Source organism: Malus sylvestris, chromosome 13, assembly GCF_916048215.2.
Source record: "Malus sylvestris chromosome 13, drMalSylv7.2, whole genome shotgun sequence".
Classification (NCBI taxonomy): Eukaryota; Viridiplantae; Streptophyta; class Magnoliopsida; order Rosales; family Rosaceae; genus Malus; species Malus sylvestris.
In genome coordinates, this window is record NC_062272.1 from 13562266 (window position 1) to 13584131 (window position 21866).

At 35.8% G+C, this 21866-nt stretch overlaps 1 protein-coding gene across 1 annotated transcript; it reads right to left on the reverse strand.

Annotated features, from left to right (window-relative positions):
- Positions 1-16101: 16101 nt before the first annotated feature.
- On the reverse strand, positions 16102-19040 carry LOC126596012 (uncharacterized). The gene is made up of 9 exons (XM_050262434.1): positions 18821-19040; positions 18608-18711; positions 18338-18510; positions 17964-18057; positions 17653-17764; positions 17448-17536; positions 17229-17314; positions 16652-16716; positions 16102-16553 (listed from the first exon to the last, which is right to left on the reverse strand). The coding sequence occupies exons 1-9, from the start codon at positions 19008-19010 to the stop codon at positions 16447-16449; spliced, it is 1020 nt and encodes a 339-aa protein (XP_050118391.1). The 5' UTR covers positions 19011-19040; the 3' UTR covers positions 16102-16446.
- Positions 19041-21866: the final 2826 nt, after the last annotated feature.

Here is a 21866-nt window from a genome sequence, read left to right on the forward strand (position 1 = left end):
CCAAACTTAATCATACCAAGAGATAAAAAAGCATGGACGATGCTGAACTTTGAGCAATCAAACACTTCCTAAATCCACATTGAAAGCCACTTGAACTTGACTTGACATTTCTTAAGCTTGAAGAATTAACAATATTGGACATTCTGCTTACCTCTATGGTTAAACAATTCATTTGTTCCTTTAGATCATTTTTCCTTTCCAGATGTAGTTTTCTACACTTAGGTCTAATGTGGCCAAGATCACCACAATGATGACATTAGAGGATGAATCTAGATCCTGAAGTAGAGTCAGCCAATAGAGATATAAGACGAAGTTCCTTAGAAGCATGCATGTTCACACCCATGGAACTTGAACTGCTTTCATGACCTTTAAACTAATTACAATAACGAATACACTTTCTAATGAGTCTGCACCCATAGACAGATAATTTAACTTGCATGTAGCCTCATTCAATTCAGAAGTCAGCTCCAAATTATCTTCCCAATACAATTCATTGTTTTCTCGCAATATATGAGTTTATTAAAGTAGGCTTTCATGCGATATCATCAAACTCTTATCATGATCTTCAATAGAGGCTATTAAGTCATCAATTTCATCATCATCACCCTAGAATGAGCCTCTTTCATTCAACATGTGAAGTTCAGCTTCCAACCATGTGACCTTGTCACTCAATTTTGTTCTAACCAGACTAAAAGACTCAACCTCTTCTTGTCACACAAACAGCTTTTTGACAAGTTCTGGATTATCCAATATTTCAACACACATCTCATCAAATAAAGATTCATACAAGCTAGGCAACTCTTGAGATGATAACACATTGGTCTCATCCAATACTTTGTATTTTCCTCTAAAGGATGTTTCATCAACAGATGCAACAAATGCAACAATCTCATCTTCATCATCTGATGATACAAAATCATGCTCATCACTGTCACTCCAAGTAGTCATTATAGCATTTTCACGTTTCTTACTACAAAGTCTAGTGTTGGCACATTTAGCTGCATGGTGCCCACTTCCACCACACGCAAAACAAGGACCAGACACTTTGGATAGACTTTTGTCTTTCTTTTTTAAAGAATCACTATATTTCTCACTAGATAGTAGTTTTTCATGATTGTTTGATGACCCCTCAGACCACTTGACATCTCTTATTTTGTTTTTGAGACCTTTTCTGAATTGCTTGATAAATAGGGCAAGATCATCCTCAGAGAACAAATCACAAAAGTCACTTGTAATGTTGCCGTTATCTACACTTTGAAGAGCAACATCTTTTCCTTTTTTGGTGACACCATCATCCATCTCAAGCTTCATCTCATAATTAATGAGTTTCCCAACTAACTTTCCGAGCTTAATCTCATTTAAATCTTGAAACTCTTGGATGACAGCCTTCTTTGCTTGGAATCTCTTAGGCAAAGATCTCAAGATCTTTTGAACAATTGTTATTTCACATGTAGGTTTCCCTAATTCCAAGGCTTCATTCGTCAACATTTCAACCTTTTCATAGAAGGCTAAGAAGATTTCGGACTCGAGCATTCTTAAATTTTAAACTTTGAGAGGGTCATTTGAAGCTTCAAATCTCTCACTTGTTTGTCACCTTCATAAAGGATTCAAAGTTTATCTCAAGCTTGCTTGGTAGTTGTGCAGTATCGAATATGAGTAAACCGAGTTGGCGATATAGCAGATACAATGGCATTTCTTGTCTAGAGTGAGCCCTTCACTCAAGAGTAAGATAATCAACCGCATGAAAATCATATGCCTTAAGGAATATTTGAAACTTCTCACTTTATGCTGCATAGTTCACGCCATCAAAGAATGGAAGAGAGTTACACGATCCAGCAACACAATCACGATCCATGATGTGAGACAACCCAATACCGGTAAAATCCCAAAGATTACTCTATACGTCTAGAGCAAGGCTCTGATACCAATTGAAATTGGTACCAAATGGAATATCCTACAATAAAAACTTAAAAGTAACTTTACTGACTAGTCAAACATACTAGTCAATTGAGTACAGATTGTTAGAATCCCACAAGCATATAAATCAAACATACTTATCTTTTGATCACCTGGTTGGTGCTATTTTGGGTTTATGGGCCTTTGCCCTCCACACAACATTCCAGCCCATTTATTTGAGCTTTGCCATTTTTTTTTTTTAATTACCCTCTGATGGGGTTTATACAGATGTCTCCGAAAGACAAGAAAAATAATTTACACCATTCAGAAATAAGAAAAGTAAATCATATCATTCTGGTTAGGTGTTTATTCCTTGCTTTTGCTTTCTGCTTTCTGTCTGCTTTTCTTGATCTCCCCGCTCCTTCTCTGTCCACCTTGTTTTGTAAGGTCTTTTGCTTGCAAACCCATTTGCTTTGGTCGTGCCCATCCATTCTCACTTCTCTTTTTCTCTTTTTTTTTTTTGCTTTTCCTGCTGTCTGAAATATTCTTTTTCACTGCGCCTCTCTGTCTCTCCACCTCCACGGCAGGCTTGCTTTTGCTTTTGCAGATTTGCTTTACTTTTTCTTTTCATTTCCGTGGATCAGTTACCAAGGCGATGTGGAGCGCTTGGTTGATGGCAGAGTAGAGGTTCAACAACTTGCTACCAGTGTCACGAGCAATCATTTCATTACCACCGGCGGCAGAGGGGGAGGAAGAGGAGGAGGAGGAGGAGGTTCCAATACTGAAAACTTTGATGAACTCTGAGCTTGAATTCCCAGCTGAAGAACCCTCAGAAATCGACGAAAACGAAAGGCCTCCATACTCAAAAGTACCAAGAGAAGTGAATACAGTAAGAAAGAGAGAAGTGAGGCAAACTCCACACAGAAAAACCCACCACACAAATTTGACAAGGAAATGAACTCCCCATTTGCAAAGCCTTCTGGGAAACAGCTATCTCCAGAGACTTCTGATTTAATGGCTCCATTTTTTGTTTATTTTCTTCACCTCCAAGGATCAACGAAACCAATACAAAATCCGAAGCCTCTTCTTTTCACCAGAAATTCATGGGATGCCAACTAACTCTGATTACTCAAAAAATTTGGTGGGTCCACCTCCATCTTCCTTCCAGCAGGTTGAGTTTCGCGAGAAGGAAACAGACAAATCATCATCTCTGAACAACCGTAGACATCCACTTCATCTTGTTAAGATTTTTGTGCCATACTGTCAGTAGCTAGAGCGAACCAACCACCGCAATCGTCGATAAACTCTTGACCTCCACCGACCGTCGATACAACCAACCAATCCGATTAAAATACAAATTCACCATCTTTTGCTCATCACCAGTGTTCTTCCTTAAGAGATCCAAGTAAACAGGTTCTGTCCAACTTGCATAGTCAAGTCCAAGCTTTTTAAATGCTGCATTGAAGGTTTGGCGGTTCCCCAACCGATAAGCATCCATAAGAACCCCGTCGACTTCGAGGGGAACAGTGAGTTCCTGAGATGGGTTCTGGTCTTTAGCGCTGAATAGCAAGCTGAAATCGGGGAACCGATCAAAGTGCAGCCATTTTCCGGGAAAAGTTGAATTTCTTGGGAAAGTGGAGGAAAATGATGAAATAGCACAGCAGAAGCTTGACCTTCATCGATCCCATGGTCGAGATCAGCAGCTGCTGCAGGAGGCGAAGAAGGTCTAGAGACCGTACGGATCGAACGCCACAGTTACCATCATTCTGTATCTGAATAGAACCTTTGTACTACCTCTCCCCTCTCACAGCGCTCAAATCCTTCTCAAACACCACCACATCAAATCCCTTCTTTTTCGTCGCCAGAACAAACCTCCAGGAGCGAGCTTATTGCAGTGGCCACACCAAAGGGCGTAGGACTCGACAATGATGAAGTCGTGCTTGCTGCCAGTGTCATCGAAGTTGGGGCTGTCGAGAGTGAGGACGTACTCCTTCAATTTCGCCTAAGATTGCTCGCCCAACTGCTGCTGATGATGTTGATGCTTCTGTTTCTGCTGCACGACCACTTCCTGGTCTCCAAATCCAGAGTAATGATACTAGTGGCGATGATGGTACTGGACAGGCGAGTGATGATGATGATGAACTGGGCCCGGCACCCCTTGAGGTGGAAGAGGAAGGGGGACGACCTGGATCGGAACATGGAAAGGGCTCGAAGGCCACGGTAGAGGGTAAATGTGGACTTGACCCGCAGCCGTAGGAAACGATGCTGGTGCGGATGCTGGCGCGATGGGGGTGCGACTGGGGACGAACTCAACGGCCTGGTCGTTGAGGCGACTAAATGAAATGTTTTGGGATAGGGATGGATCTGATAGAGAATCAGACGACAGGGATTCACTATGTGCCATTTGATTTGGATTAGTAAACGCAGCCCATGATTTTTGGGTTTTTGGGTTGTGCAGATTCACGGTGGTGAGATTTGATGAAAAAAAATGAAAAAAACCGACATAGTTTTTTGTGTCGATTCCCACAGACGGCGCCAAATGTTGATGCACAAAACCGGAGGTTTTGGTACAACGTAAATCCGACCGTGAATCTGCAAGAAATGTAAATAACACAAGATGTATCGTGGTTCACCCCAAGATTTCGGCTACGTCCACACTGATTGTATTGTATTTCTCTGAGAAGTGAGGGAGAGAGTGTGAGAGCTTTGCTCTATATAGGAGAGGCTTAGGGTTTGTGAGGGTGAGGATGCCCTTTTATAGAATAAGGGCTCATTCCCTAATTACATATTTGCCCCTTCCTTTATTACATAATTACATTTAAGTCTCCCGAGTATTTATACGAGATCTAAATACGAGGCCTTAAATATGGTATAAACAAACTTAAAAGGTTAAAACTTAACAATGTAAACTTCAGTTAAGTCTTAATTTTAGTACTTGGGTTAAGTTCACTTAGTTAATAAAGTGTCAATACTAGTAAACCCTACAATGTTGAATTCCAACAAGGTTATAAATAAGGCTTTGTAAAGTAATGAATATAAGCAAGTTTTTTGCCAGAAAAACCCACCTCTGGATTAAAAAATCGGGGACTCTACTGAGTCCAATCCACTAGTATAAACAAAGGTTCATAAAAAGACCACACAAGCTCAATTCCTAGATCCCTATCTATGGAACCGTTTTACCTTTATACAATATTGCCTTACACGAGATGGACTCTTTTGGTCTTCACAAGATGGCAGCTCTTCCTGAGCTCTTCACATTGTGGCACCAAGATCAACATAATTAATGATGTGATATGATTTATGATATGCACATGAGATTTGGATTCAACTGACCAGTCAGGTTCTTCAGTCAAACAGTTGAAGAAGAACCTAACATGAATCCGAGAGATTAGTCTATGAAGGATATAGAACCTTAGGTTTAGACCAAAAGCTTAATGCAGGTTTAGACCAAAAGCTTAATGCAAAACCATTAAAACAATGCAACTCTAATATGCAGTGATTGAGTGTTTGTGCATGAGATGGTTTTGTGGCTAGGGTTTCGATTTAGAAGCTTAAGAGGTAGCTCTAGGCTAAATGCACTCATTTTCTGAAAATCTAAAAATCCTAACCAAACATAAATGAAACCTTAAAAACCCTTATAATGGAAAAGATGGATGTTTCAAACAAAGGGAACAAGGAGACACGTGTCATGAGCCAAAGAGACCTTCCCAGATCAAGGGTGAGAGATGTACGCACGGAAAAATGTGTCAGATGGCCCATGTGGGCTATCTCATTTTGTGTGCCTAAACACCTAGAAAACATACGAAAATTCTGACTAGACAACTACACTTGACAAAAGGAATCTTAAAAAATAAGCTTAACATGCATATGTAAATGTATGATTCAAACCTTTTGTAGTGAGGATGGTTGGTGCTTTGACAAGTTCAATCCCCAATGGTAATTCCAGATCAACATTGCACCCTAACTCTAAACTATGAGCATGTGGTAGCAAATACAAGATTTGACAAGGGAAGCCAAACAAAAAAAAAAACTAGTATTTAACAGAAGTTGATATAAAAGTACTAATATACGACTAAAAACTTTCTTATTTTCTTTTCACTGTGAAAAAACTAACAGTGCTGCAGCAGGCACTGTCAAACTTCTCTTTTCCACAATTCTTACATCCCCAAATTTCAATTGTCTTTCTCTTCCCTGCATACTTGCCACATAATTCATGTACTATTTGACCAATATTATTAAACACTAATGCATGAATAATTAGAAAACACACTTCATTTTGGATATGCTTTTCCAAATTTTATTATTATTGGGTTTATTCATCTATTAATTTTACCATTTTTTTTGTTATTAAAGTTTTATTCTTTCTGCGATTTCTAACAAATCCAACCTTCCTTTTCCTAAAATCTCCATCAAAACATGTCGGCGAGGAAGCCTCCATACACAAACCAAAACCCAGCAACCACCTCTCATCTTAACATGGTTGTAGGCAGAGGCTACAAATCCCTCCAAAATCCCTCAAATTTGCCCCGACAGAAGAACAAGTGTTCTGATTCACGAAAAAATGATACCCAGATGCAGTTTCTGTATTGGGTTCGAAGGTACACTATATTTGCTTGATTTGCTCTTCGATTTCGTGCTCGAGTCACTAGGGGTGGTTCGGTATGGGATCCCATACCGAAACCCTTGTCCCGATTCCCAAACCGAAATTTTCGGGAATCCCAATTTTCGGGAATCCCGAAATAGTTTCGGGATTTCGGGACAAATCGGGAATCCCGAAATGGTTTTGGGCTTTTGGACTAAAATTTGACATATTATGCTTTTGGGCTAAAATTCAACCTTTTATATTGAAAATTTGACATATAGGCAGACTCAATCTACCAATTTGTTTCTACTAATCTATGCACACAAATCTGCCAATCAAATGGCAAGGCCCAGTTAGTATCTGCCTATTTGTTTCTACCTATTCAAAAGCAATCTGCCAATCTGAAACGTTAATATGTGCTTGAGTAAACTAGTGCAAGTATCTATAATCATGCCAGTCCCCAAAATTACGTCTAAACGTTAATATATGCTTGAGTAAACTTATGTACATATATAATATAAATATTATAGATAGATGTAAAGTTTTCTCAAGCAAATTGTAACTTATAATCTATCCATGTATCCATTTATCAATCTCCCGTGTTTATTCTGCATCTATGTATCCATCTATCAATCTTCTGTGATTTAAAAATTCTGCATATGTTCCACTATCTATCTTAGGGCTCCTTCATGTATACGGTCCATCATCGATTTCCAATGCTCATTCAGTATTTCAATTTTCACTATTGTAGGTAGATGATGTTCCCCTTAAAGATGTGCTCCTATATATTTAGAAATTAAATAATATATATATATATATATATATTTTTTTTTTCGGTTCGGTTTGGGAATACCGAAATCCCAAAAACTTGAGACCGATTCCCGTACCGAAATTTTCAGGAATTTCGGTTTGGGATTTTTTCGGTTTGGTTTCGGGAATTTTTCGGTTCAGTTTGGGATTTTTAGGATTTTTTTCCAGCCCTACGAGTCACGCAGTTCCACATGGGAAAATTTTGAAAAACAATAACAATTTGGACCCTATATAGAGTCTACCTATATGCAAGTGGTGACTTCCTGTAGTAGTACATTAAATCTCTATTTGTCAAATCGAACTGTATTGATTATTTTAATCGAATAAGATAAATAATCATCACATAGTATGAGTAAAGTGTTTGGTGTAATATCGAACTATATGTTATTTATACTGTGTTTAGTATTGTATCGAATAAGAAAAAAAAGGAAAGATACAAAAGTTTGACATGTCCTTGTTTGTTATTGAATTTTCTCATGCTTATACCCATTTAAAACCACACAAATGCATAATAATTAAAAATAATAATAAACCCCATACAAAAGTTCGAATAAAGTATCCTAACCAAATCACAGTAGGTCAAATTAAATTTTTGCTAAAGAAAACTCTAGAAAGACATATTCATGTTGTTTTTTTGAGGAAGACATATTCATGTTGTTAAGGAGAGTCTAATTTAATATTTTTGCTATTAAACAAAAGGTAATATTAGAGAGATCAAATTTGCAAATCAAATGGTGTGTCACAAATAAAAAACAAGCACGTTAATTGATACTTAATCAATAATCCAAACATTTACAACCATATCATTTAGTTTGCAAATTTAATTTAAAATTTTGGTCTCTCTAATATTACTCTTAAAACAAAACAATGGCGGCTAACTAGTTTCCTCATTCCAGCATGCCATTTGGGATGGTGGCAGCAACATGGGTTTTTGGAAAGGCAACGTCACTGCTACATGAATTTCATCTGTGTGCAAAGCAAAATAAATACGGATGTCAAACGAGACTCTAAGAGTATATTAGTACTTTTATATTAATTTTTGTTATAATTATCATAAATTTTAAAAAAAAAAATATTACAGTCTGAGCTCGTCATAAATTTCAAAAAAGCATCAGCTAGTCCCTTTTTTAAAAGAAAAAAAATTAAATAAATAAAGAGTGGGTATAATTCTCCATAGTGTCTAAATTTTGGTTATTTTCAAAATTTCCATGAGCTCGTCAAACACATATCACATATATTTTACCGAATTTTCCATGAGCTTGTTACAAACACATGTCACATAATTTTTACAACAAACTTTAAATAACACTATGATTCATTACAAACATGATTACTAATTTATTACCAGCAACTCAAAGCAGCAAAAATGAGAAAACTACTGAGAGAGGGGAGGAGAGGAGAGGAGAGGAGAGGAGAGGAGAGATGCATATATGTGTGGCATGGCAAGAGGACTCGAAAGAAGTTAACTACTCAACAGCAGCGGTAGACAGCAATAATAGTGCCACGCCGCGGCGGTGGAGCGAAAACCGTCATGACGAAAAGAGCTACAACAATCACCACCAGAACTGCCATGAGATTAAGATCGCCTACCAAGCAGTAATACTTCCCCATCAGTTTATATAAATATATATGCTATATATAATGTCACAAGTTCTTGAAAGCTTGAAAGCTTTTGGAAATGGAGTATGAGATTAATTGAGAGGGAAGGGAATGAATGAAAGAAAACTAATGAAAATGGTTTGAAAATTTTGAGTTTTAACAATAAGAACAAAATAAAGGATAAAGTGAATAGCATCAGGTTTGACTTTTTAGTGTAAAAATGTGGTTTTTCGTTAAAGTAAACAGTATCGCGAGCTTTTCGTTAAAACTCTCGTAAATGAATGAATGATTTGTTGAGTAATTGAAGGTTTATAAAAGTAGGAAGTCAAGTCAAGTTGACTTGAATTGTTTAATCCTACGTTTCTAGATTACCTTTACAATCGCAGTCTTCTTTTTTAGAGCCTCAAATCTTAGGTAGATTGTCATTGTGAATATTTAATATTAAGAGTTATTTCAACTAAAGTGTTATTTATTGATTGAATTTGAAGTCTTTGTGATGAGAAGTTAAATTTGACATTAGAGTTAATTTTAAATTTTATAAGTTTAATAGTATGACCCTTATTCCACTAACATTTCATCCAATAAAAAATTTTGTTTCAATAATTTTTTTAAAAAACACAATTATTTAAAGCTCTACACTAACAAGAAAATAATAGAGAGCTGTTAGACCCACCTCATTATCTTATTTCTCCACCCACGTTATAATTTCACCCACCGTAAAAGGTTAAAATATTGAAATATTATTTTCTCACCTACTATTATTCCTAAACTAACCTCTAATATATCTAAAATTGTCAACTTGTCTCTTAGGAGAAATAAAATAACTTCTTTGCCCGATTCCACAATTGTAATGTCACAATAACAAAACCATTGACCTTCCCAACTTCTAGAGCCCATTATATTAATTCTTCTTTGCTCTTGAATAATTAAGTACCAAAATTTCATATTATGAATAAACATACAAGAGTATAATTTTTCACACAAAACACTAAGAACCTTATAAGAAATGCGAAGGAAAACAATAGATGCATAGAAAATCTCAAAAATAATATCACGGGGATGGAGAGGAAGCCATTGGACTAGAGAAAGACAGGTTTTTCAATGTTATAAATGAGAAATATGAGAACATAAAAAAATTCCAAGTAATGGCATCGTCATTAGAGCAAAGACTTGACAAATGCATTTATATTGTTCTTCTCAGAACGTCTCAGAAGTTGTAGAAAATCTGGTTGCAATTGAAAAGCTTACTGAAGATTTGAAGAAGGCCAAACATATGACAGAGCTAGAGATTGAAGAGAAGAACAAGATAAGTGTTGATTTGGATAAGGAAACATCTGGTTTGCGGAAAAGTATGGCTAAGTCTGGAGGAAGCCATGTTTACTGAAAAACGACAAGCAGATGAACGTCCAAGTCTTCAAGCATTATTGGAAGCCAACAAAACTGGAAAATTATAAACTTGGAACCATCCGAACAACCAAAATTTCATATCATGAATAAACACCAAAATTTTTCAATTGAGCGAGAAGCAAAAATTTCTTACGTGCTGCTAGTGGTATAGATGTGGCTGTGAAATTATTATTATATATTAAGGTTCTTATCTGTTATTTAAATGAGCAAAATTGTATTAAAAATTTTATTATAAAGGTCGGTGAGGAGATAAGACACTAGGGTGAGAATAACAGTTCTCAAATAATATTTGTTTTTTAGCTAAAATTTGGTCCTTGAGATTTGCATAACTCCTCAATTTGGTCCCTGAAATTTGAAATCAATATAAGTGGTCCCTAAGATTGTTCATCATCAATCATTTTGGTCCTTTCGTGACTAGTTATGTTAAATAAATATTAAAATGATAAAACTACCCTCAATTTAATAAACAATAGGCCAAAATGATTTGATAAAAATTGAAGGCATGTTTTCCATTTTATCCCTATTTAATGAAGATTTTTCACAGAATGATCAAAATGATTGATGGTCAGAATCATGTCATACAACAACAGAAAAACTGACAATACTACTGTTTTTAGTCCTTCTTACTTTTTCACTTTTGATTCACAGCTTTTACAACAATATATATATATATATATATATATATATATATATATGTATATATATTAGAGAGATTATATTCACACACTCTAAATTACTTCTCCCATACCTTTTTAATTTTTTAATATTTTCTACACACCACTAACACTTGATAGAAAAATATTAAAAATTTAAAAGAGTATGAGAGAAGTAATTTGGGGTGTGTGAGTATAATCTCCCTATATATTATTCCTTTTTCTCCGCCTCTCGTTTCTCTTTAGTCTTTATGTTAAAACCAAGATTTTAAAGAAAAAAAGTATCATTACCAAACAAACATAGCTCTATCCATGTCTATATCAAGCTTTTTGACTGGAATAAAAAGCCAATAGTGAAATTGGGGAGCTGAGAGATAAAAAGATGACGTGTAACTATGAAGTAATGAAGTACTTGAGGGCTGGGCTGGGCTGGGCTGGGCTGGTTCAGTAACCGAACCGAAAGCCCAAATTGGTTTTCGATCAACGGGCCTTGGAATGGCCGGAGTAGAATAGACATTGAACCGCTTGCTATCTGTCATAGAATTATGATCGAATCAGGGTAAAGTTAGTCATGTGCATTTCTCGTGTTGAAATTAATAAAAATTTTACAAAACTAACAACTGAGGGGAAGAAATTTCCAAGACGAAAAAAAAATGAAACTATTTCGTAAAAACTAAATAAGCCTTTTTGGGTACTCTAAAATAAATTTGCACTCATATTATTTCAGTTTTTTTTTTTTTGGTTAATTTTATGGAGAACCACAATTTTTCTTTGTTGTATCAAAATAGGATTTCCATCATATGAAAGCTCAACAAACACATGTGCTCACAGCACCTGATGAGTGTTATTTATGTGCATGACTTTAGTGTCACCATATGTGAGAGGGCACGTAAGGAGGTAGTGTTATTCCACATTAAAAAAACAAAGAACCTTGATATCTTTATAAACGGTTAGATTACTCACTTTATTGCCAATCAAATTCAGAACACAACCTCAATTTCTAGGACCAGTTTTATGCAGGCTTGCAAGCCAAACGAGTTGTGCTGCTGATTGAGCTCTGATTTGGAAGGGTACATTTTTTCCACTTCAAATTGCTATCAGCAATCTCAATAAGGGTGCATAATAAGTGCAATATTCACCAAATACATACCCAAATTTTCTCTTCCAATTAAAATCAGTTTGGTTTGGGTCATTACAAAGGAATAAATAAAGAAAGCTACCATGTCCACTCTATAGTTTTATTTCTCCTCCCACAATATATTTTCATCCACCATAAAAAGTTTAAAAAAATTAAACACTCTCTTCTTACCCAGTTTTATTCTTAAACTATCCTTAATACTTTTAAGTTCTAGATAAAATAAATATAAAGAATAATAAATCTTGGAGATTTTAAGAAAAAGGAACAGCCACAAGCGTCCCCCTCCAACCCAGCCAAAAGCAACCACAACCAGGCACCATACGTGACGACGACAACTCTTGTTCTCTTTTCCGCAAGAAAAGTTACCTTCCTTTCTTTTTCTTCTCCTTTCTTTATTCCTCTCTATCTCTTTTTCCCCCATACCAAAGCTGAATTTAAGATTCATATCCATATTTATTATTGAATTTCAATTCAGAAGCAAGGGTTGAAAAGTAGGAGAAAAGAAGAGAGAATTTGGTGTAGGTGAGGTGGACGGAAGATATAGAAGATGGAGGGGTCAAAAGAGTTCGAAAGAGGTGAGGGGTGAAGAGACAAAATGGGGAGGTTTGATTCGTTTCTCATTTAAGTTTTTTTTTTTTTTTTTTTTTTTTTTTTTTTTTTTTTTTTTTCCCATTCCTTTTTTTCTTTGACTACAATGAATATATAAGATGATTGATTTTTAGAAGAACTTTTTAATTTTTAAGAGAACATTTTAATTTGGTACGAAAAATTTTAAAATGGGTGGAGAAATAAGACTATGAGGTGAACATATTAACACTCTAAATAAAAGTGGGTTCTATTATAGTGTCAATGTCATACAATCAATATATACCAACTGAATTCACTCACATTTCTGTGTTATGTGACTAACTTAACTTATGCATTCCATACATGGATCTTTTATTTTTGTTTAACATTCAAGTAATGCTAGGAATACTAAATTTGCAAACTAAATGATGTGTCACCAATAAAAAAATAAACGTGTTAATCAATACTTAACTAATAATCCAATCATCAAAACTTCCATATCATTTAGTTTACAAAATTTAATCTACAAATGTAGTCTCCATAGTCTTACCTAAAAATAAAAGACTTGAAGACACAAATTTGTTAGTCAACTAAGGAAGTTTCTCTGGCAAAGGAAAGTTTCAAACTTAGGACAACTTTGTGGGAAATCTTCCAACCATTAGAATTTTGAAACAACCACTTGAAATATTGAGACTTTAAATAGGGATTGTTTATCTTCCCCTCTTTCTTAAGAAATTCTTTTAAAAAAAGTTGTTATTAACACTATAAAAAGTCTTCATATACTTCTTTCTTTTTTTAATTTTTTTTTATTAGAAAAGAGTGCATGCTAACTTGCTTAGAATGTCAATAACAATTCTATTTTTATAATATTATTTATAAATATCGATGTGTTTACTAATGTTCCTATTAGCTAATTTGTCATTCATTTGGTTAATATATATCTGATAAGTAGTTGTCCCAAGTTTTGTTTTTTAATAAAACCAAATTCAGCAAAACAAAAAAACCAAACTATAAAAATATATGTATCAAAAAAAAAAAAACTCTGAATATTGTGAAGCTGGATGAACTGGCGCTAGGGATTGTACATATGTACATGAAAGCATAAACAAAACAGTTCTTTTAATTTTTTAAAAAACTGAATTGCACTAGTAGTTCTTGTAATTTATTTGGATTTTTCACTTCCCCTCATTTTGTAAGTTTTATTGTAACACTTTAGTCCTTGTAATTTTATTACCAAAGTTGGCCAAATCTATTAAACAAGGAAAAAAGGTCCTTCCAACTTGAATTTTTCAAATGAGAAGATGTGAAAAAAAAATAGATGAAAATCGAACTTAGTTGACATAAAAATATATGAAACTCGAACTTAGTTGACATATTAAAACTAAAGCAAAATACGAAATACAACAAAGTATAGAAAGACCACGAAAGTGAAATTCCAAGTAAACTACATCAACTAGTGATGCAACTTAATTGGCCTAAAACATGAAAGAGAGAGAGAGGAATAAACATAAATTTATAAGATTATTATCTGTGGTTACAATTGGAAAAGAGCTCATAATTCCAAGACCTTGTCACAATCACTTATCACATAATTTTTACAGCAAAATTTAAACAATTATTATGATTCACTAAAAACATGATTTTTTATTTATTACATGCACCTCAATGCAGCAAAAATGAGAAAATTTCTGAGAGAGGAGAGGAGAGGAGAGGAGAGGAGAGGAGAGGTTGACATATGTGTGGCATGGCCCTCATTCAAAGAAGTCAACTACTCAATAGCAGCGGTAGACGGCAACCACGGCGCCACGCCGCTGTGGAGCTAAAACAGTCATGATGACAAGAGCTACCACAATCACCACCAGAACTGCCGTGAGATCAAGACCACCTTCATCGCATTCAAAGCAGCAAAACTTCCCCATCACTTTATATAAATATGTGCTATATATAATGCAAAAGTTCTTGAAAGCTTGAAAGCTTTTGGAAATGGAGTATGAGATTACTTGAGAGGGAGGGGAATGAATGAATGAATGAATAATTTGATGATTTATTTGGTGTCGCAACTTGTGCTAGTTTATAAAAGTAGGAAATCAAGTTGACATAAATTGTCTATTGAGAAATGCTAAAAAGAATCTTTCAAAGTGGGATTCTACACGACTCTTTGTCACTTCATAGATTAGCGTTAATTTTCGTACCACATTTTAAAACATTGTGCCAAAAATATGAAATAGCAGAACGTCCGTGAAAAGTCCACTTTTGATAGAGTCTCCGTCGCATTTCTCTTGTATATTTGGAGTATTCTAATCATGCGTTGCCTCGAAGGAGTAAGTTAAGACTCTTTGATAATTAATTTCCAAACTTAACCAATTGATGATACATTTTGCCAACTTCTGCACACTCATTACTTGTTATAAAAGTCCAGATTAATGTGAATTAGGTCAGCTAGTGGGTGCAAATGTGGAAGTTTCATTTACTAAAGGAAGTTGTTTTACTCACATTCGCTGTCAAGCTAATGGAGTTGTTCGTCGGTGAGCTCGATTTATTTTACATATTGGTAGCCTTTACTATTTGCTCGAAGAACCACTTGATGTTCCTCTTGAGAGTTAAATTGGGGAGTTGAGAGATAAAAGTGTGATTATCATAAGGGGCAACGTTTTAATCCATGTAATTAGCCTAATAATAAAATAATTAACGTAAAGCAATCTCAGAAAAACTGAAAAACACACTCAAGAAGAAGGGATCGTGTCTCAATCAAAATCAGAGAAGCATATAACTTGCTTGTTACATGAATTGCAATAATTAAAAATTAGGGTTAAGTACGGATAACTAACAAATCTTTTGGGGTGATTTCAAATTAGTTCAACCTTTTAAAACATTTCAAATAATTACCTAACATTTTAAAATTAGACATAAATTCGATCACTTGCATTAAGTGATGACTTTACAAAAATTAAGTGATGAAATGGACAAATACTAACGTTAGTTTTAACTAATCACCGTCTTTGGAGCTCTAATTTCTCAAATCAACTCCCTTAACCAAGTTAAACTGTAAATTTACTTGGCTAAAATGCGTCGATTTAGAAATTAAAAGCTCCATAGATGACTTAAGAGTTAACCCTAAAAATCATTATAAACGGTTTAGCATAATGTTACTGTATTATGCTGATGTAACCGCTGATGGTTCATGGTGCTAAGAAGCATGTAGAAAGTCACCTACGACATGAAACAAACACACATTGTAACGAGAGCAGTGCCTGGGACAGTCGTTCACGAGGGAGGGCATCAAGGGCCGGGACTCCGGGAGTCACCGCACGCAGGTGGGTGATTGCTACTTGCATTTATCATATCTGAGTCGCATTGCAATCGACCATCGAGTATTCGTGCAAAAATCAAGAAGAAACATGTTCTGTTCCAGTTCAACATGAGAAGATGAAATATTATGCAACAGCAAATTAAACACAGAAAAAATTTGGATAAATGGAGGGTGATGCATGTACTCAAGTCCCACGCAGAACTTGAGACCAATTGCATACATCGGCTACCTGTACAGAGATACATAAAGTTAAATGTTCAAACCCGTCGAACAGCTTCAATGGTTGGATAATTCAGATTGAAGACGTTAAGAATTGTACGTTATCTACATAAGCAATCCCACTGTACCAAGTATTTCCAGAATAGACAAAAAATGCAAGACCTTCTTTGGCAGCTCCATGGCGAATGTTCCTTGGGTTGCCTTAAACCAATGCTTCTCAACACTAAATCAGATCCCAACAATGCGGATAGATGCTGGCAGTAATTCAGATGCTCTCGAGGAAGTGTGCGAAACTGGGGTACTTTGGCTCCCACCCTATTTCCTGACGAGTTTTTGAGTTGTTTAATCTCTTACCCAAGGGATCACTGGTTCCTGCACAAACAGCATCCATTGGTGTGAGGTGTATTTCAAAATATCCTAAAACCGGAATCCCCTTTATATTCTTAATGGAATATTAGCAAGAAGCTTACCCGTAAAGGCCTCAAACGTGTTCGAGAATTTCCCACTTTTAGCAACCAAGTCCATCACTTCTTGCCTGCAAAGATATTGGCATGCCCACAAATGCTCGTGTCACTAGTTCACGTAGATAATTAAGAAGAAAATAACAAAATGACAGTATCTGGGTATCAACTGTGATCTAGCAGTCAGTGTGTGTGTGTTTGCGCGCACGCGTGTACGTACGTACAACTGGTGCAACTGGGTGCTTTGCAGGCAAGTGTAGGACAAGATCAACTGACATCAGTGCAAAACTTGCCAGTTTTAGGTTTGACTCAACCATTGGATTAGCAGTTTAATCATGCACATAATATGTACCGACTTCAAAAAGATACAATATAGAAAACCATTATATGGAAAAGATTTTGACTTAGGGGTTATTGTTTAAGCCCAAAAACAGAGTAATCCTTCAAAAAATTAAAAATAAAAGTGAATTGATCGTAGCCCTCACACACACACAGAGAAGACCAGCAACAGTTGATCCTGTTGACGATGTGATAAAGTCAATGCAACTGAACAATATTGAAAGATGCAATGTTCAGATTAGAACACCTGGACAATGGATGATTGTCACAACCCAAGAAGATCTGGTTACGTATTCTCTTCTTCAAGATTACAACAGAGAGGGAAGCTGCATCCTGGCAATGCAGTGAACCAGGAAATATATTACTGACAGTGACAAAGTGTAATCATCTAAAACATGATTTGAACTCCTACCAAATTTAAATAGAAAAGAAATTATACACAAATACAGTAGGATGATTCTATCACCTCATAATGTATAAGATTCAGGAAATGATCTGGACGAGCTTCTACGATCCCCTTCTTTAACCAATAAACATGTGCACCTCTATCTGATTTGTAGGCATAATTAAGGACACTTTCAAATATAAAAAATACCAAAATCCCCCAAATCCTGAAATGTTTTCCTTTTTGGTACAAGTAATCTTTCAGAGTTCAACTTTCATAAAGGATATGTAAAGCCCCGCCAATCTAAGAACAACACCGCCAAACTCCAGCACAACTTCTTCTGCTTTAAGTAGGACATCGGTCCTGGGGCTCCTCCCTATTGGCACTACTGGAGTGTCCTGCAAAAAGGAATACGACCACTATGACAAAAGAGAACACTCCAAATTCCAACTCCAACATGACTATGAAATCCAACAAGTTTAAAGAATATTGCTAAAGCAACTTGGCAGATTGAGTACAATAATGTAGACACGGAAACCTCTCTGTGCCAAAGAAGAAAGTAAAGAAATGGCAACACCACCAGAAATAAGTGTCTACCTCGTCACATGGACCATTGTCGTTGCAATCATAAGGTGCAGAGCTTGATGTAAACAGAAAAGAACCTTCACCGTTCCAGTTCAATGCAGCCATTCTGCTTATTAAAAAAAAAAGTCCAAACCAAATCTCTTACACTAAATAAACCATTTCCAGCATTACAAGCTATTCTACTACTTACTAATAATTAAAAAAAAACAATCTCTCACTACCCAGGTATCACTTCCACGAGCAATTGTTTAGTAAGACGGTCACACTGTCATGCGAGCTGATATGTCTTGTACTTAAGCAACAGGCTAGTACACATATATACTTAAAACGTGTCGATTGGTAATAAAACTTGACGGTGTGAGGCTTGAACTGGAAAAATTACTCACCTAACATCACCAGGGTAGTCTGAGGTTCTCGATGGTGGCGCACAAAAGATGACATAAGGAAACTTGTGGGTCATTTTAGTCCCCTTCAAACATGGATTAATACCCTCCTCACTCAGCTCCTCGTGGTGATCAACGGTCACTGTTTGCCCATATATTTCACACCCAGGATGCTCCTACAAACATTAATACTTAACCCACTAATTCATTACTAAATTAACTTAATCACTGAAATAATCACATACGGATAGGCTAAGATAATGAGATCAGTACCTCCCGCCATTTTTGTGCCACCAAGCGCCCAAGAACTCCCGGCCCCACAATCAGCAGGTCATCGGCTCCCACCTTCCCAGAAGAAGTTACCCCCTTCTCTTCACCTGGCTCCGACCCATCAAAAAATTACCATAAACAAATACAAAATTACTGAAAATTCACAAGCTTGGGAAGAAATTAGGGGAAAATGTAGAAAGTAAAGTGAGATTATACCAATGGCGGATGACGGCGACGATGCGGCGGCGGAGACATGGAAAGGCGCGGCCGCCATGGCTGTGTGGGGGGTGGTTCTGAATTGGGAAAATTTGAGGGAAGGGCAGTGAAGATTCGGGAAATTCCCGACGAGTCCTCGAGGTCTTGTCAACGGAGTTGTTGTGAGGATAATGCCAGCAATGGTGCCCATCGTCTTCCAGCTCGGAGGCTTCTCGGAGGATTTGATAATGCAAGCCGAGGTGTGGATGGGTTATCCGGCATTTCTCACCACCAATCACTGATCGCAACGTGGTGGAAGAGGAGGTGATCGTGGCCGTCGGTTTGGGAGATTTTTCATCGGACGGTATGGGAGGTATGGTTCTCTATCGTTTTGTTTTTTGGTAGGTGGGATGGGTTAGTCGACCGGGACCCACAAACGACGTCGTTTGATCTTTGTTTAATTGGGAACGTGGCACTTGGTTCTTGGTGTTAGTGTTTGCCGTCACGTTCAAAGCTCGATTAAGATGGAGTGCATGTCAAAACTTCAAACTTCCAAGCTAGAAATCAAATATTTTTTGCCTTAATTTTTTTAGCTTAACCTTCTAAATTTGAATTAACTCCTAGTTGTTCATTTACCAAATTTTTTAATCAAGACTATATAATAAAGTTTTTTTAAATGTAATAAATATATCATCACACATTGATGACAAATTAATCTTGCTTCAGTTTATTACTCATTAAACAACAACGTACTTTTAACCTTAAGGTCAAATGGTAAACCAAAACAAAGTCGATCACCCCAAAAAATGTCTTCATATGAGTTCAAACTTGAATGGAGGGTTTCAAACTTGAGGACCTAATAGGGACTTATGAAGATTTAAGTATTAGTTGACACAATGTTAAAGCTTATTTGAGCATTTGTTGTTAGCTTAAGCGGTGAATATGAGCCCGAATAAAATAAGGATTAGTTAAGAGTTCATTGTCTTGCAATGATCCAAACCGTCACTTCTTGGGATCTTCTTTTGAGAAATAAATCAACCAATTCAATCGAGACACATATGAGTGCTTGTGGTGAAAATTTCAAAAGGTGATTATGGAGGGAGACTTTGGTTCAAGATTTTTTGTTAATAAAAAAGTCTTTGTTTTACATAGCTCAAGAATAAATTCGGGCAAAGTTAACTGGAACCATGTGTGTGAATATTAATAAAAAAATAAATTCACGTTTATAATTTAAGTGGAATTGTAACGCTACATGATAATATTTTAGATACATCGAAAAATTACTCAAGTTCTTTTTGGCCGTAATGTTATATTAAGTAATTGATATGCATCTTTTCTTTACCAATATTGGAGGAAATTGTAGGAATAATCTTTTAACTTTAACTCAATTGGAGTAACCTCAACCAAAAATCTATGACCCTTGCTACCTTTACTCATCATAACGTGCAATTATGTTTTTTTTTTGTCAACTCTGTTAGAACTTCCGTCAAAATGAATCATGTGTCACGCTTGTGAGGTTGAATCAAGTGGCAAATATAAAAATACAAATGAAAAAAATTGTAGTTTCGTCTCTCAACTTTGACCCAATTGGGGAAATGGTTCATCAACTTTAACCCAATATGAGTAATAATCTCTCAATTACCAAATTGTAGCAATGATTTTTTCTAACATGACTCATTTTGAGAAAATTATGATGGAGTTGACGAAAATAATTATAGATACACTTTTTAACGAGTTAAGGAACCAATAGCCATGAATTTTAGTTGAGGGATCATTACTCTAATTATGTTAAAATTGATAGACAAGTTCTACAATTTTCTCGTGATTGTCCTATTTTTTGAGTAGGTCTATAAGCTGCTTCAAAGTCAAGATTTGATATCCTACACCTAGCTACCTTAACAACCTTCTTTCCATGTCTCTTGTACTCTCCTCTGCAAATAGAATTTAGTCCTCCCTTCAAAATACAAATTAGTAATCTGACTAGCGATGACCTCAATTTAATTAGGTGGAAAATTTCCAAAAAGTGATTTTGGGGTGTTGGGGGGGGAGACTTTGGCACGACTTGTGATGTTAATTTCGTAATCCTCAAGTTTACTAACGATAATTAACATCTAATCTCATTATTTTACGTAATAAACTCATGCTGTTGTTTTGGCTTTGGTGTTAAATGAGGTTTCTTCTTTGGTGTTAAATGAGGTTTCTTTGGCAACAATTAATCTCGTTATTGTCCTGTGTTTTGTTTACGTCTAACTTGCTTCAATGTTAACATCATTGAAAGGGATAATTATATGTTCACCTATTACCTACCTTAACAACCTTCTTTCCATGCACGTCCTTGTCTAACCCTCTTCCTTTTGAAACTAGAAGTTAGTTTTACTCCTTTGAAAATACAAATTACTTGTCCTCCCTTCGAAATAAGATAATCTTAATTACATAATTGCATATATAAACATTATCAATTTAATCACCACGTGGCGACTTCGTGGTTGGGGGCGAATTCCAAGTCTGTCTTTCACACGGCACATCTTGAGTTCGATTATTAGCACTGGTGTATCGCACGATGGTGGTTAAGGGAGGTTGAATGCCTTTGTGAGTCTTTCCGACCTCAAAATGGTGGATTGCCGTGACCAAGCCACCAGCTAGTTTTTTTTTTTTTTAAAGGAAAAAAAAAACATGATCAATGCAAAAACTTGGGTTTGACGATCAAATTGTCACGTTCACATAAAATTATTAATTTACATTTTTTAATGTGAATCGTCGATTTTGTTGATATTAACAGATCACGTGAGATTATACAAATGTCTTAATGAAAAATGTATATATCATACCATATAACAAGAGTGACGTTAATGAAAATTGTTGTATTAACTACACTCTGTAAAAGGCTTGTAGTTGGTAAAATATATGAATGTGTTCGTCACACAATCACATGACTGTATTATTAATTTTATATTTTAGGTTGAATTGATTTACCTTAAAATTCCTCCTTGTAGCGGATACTTGTTCCTTAATTATAATTAATGATGGATCATAATATCATGCAGCGAGATTCCCATGCAATACGGTG

Bases quoted from the DNA above. Each gene is read 5' to 3' on its own strand.
- LOC126596012 (XM_050262434.1), bottom strand. From the start codon at position 19,010: ATGGGCACCATTGCTGGCATTATCCTCACAACAACTCCGTTGACAAGA. The intron at 18,712-18,820 runs GTATAATCTCAC...GGTCGGAGCCAG, and splicing joins GTCGCCGTCATCCGCCATTG to GTGAAGAGAAGGGGGTAACT. The intron at 18,511-18,607 runs GTACTGATCTCA...TAATGTTTGTAG, and splicing joins TGGCACAAAAATGGCGGGAG to GAGCATCCTGGGTGTGAAAT.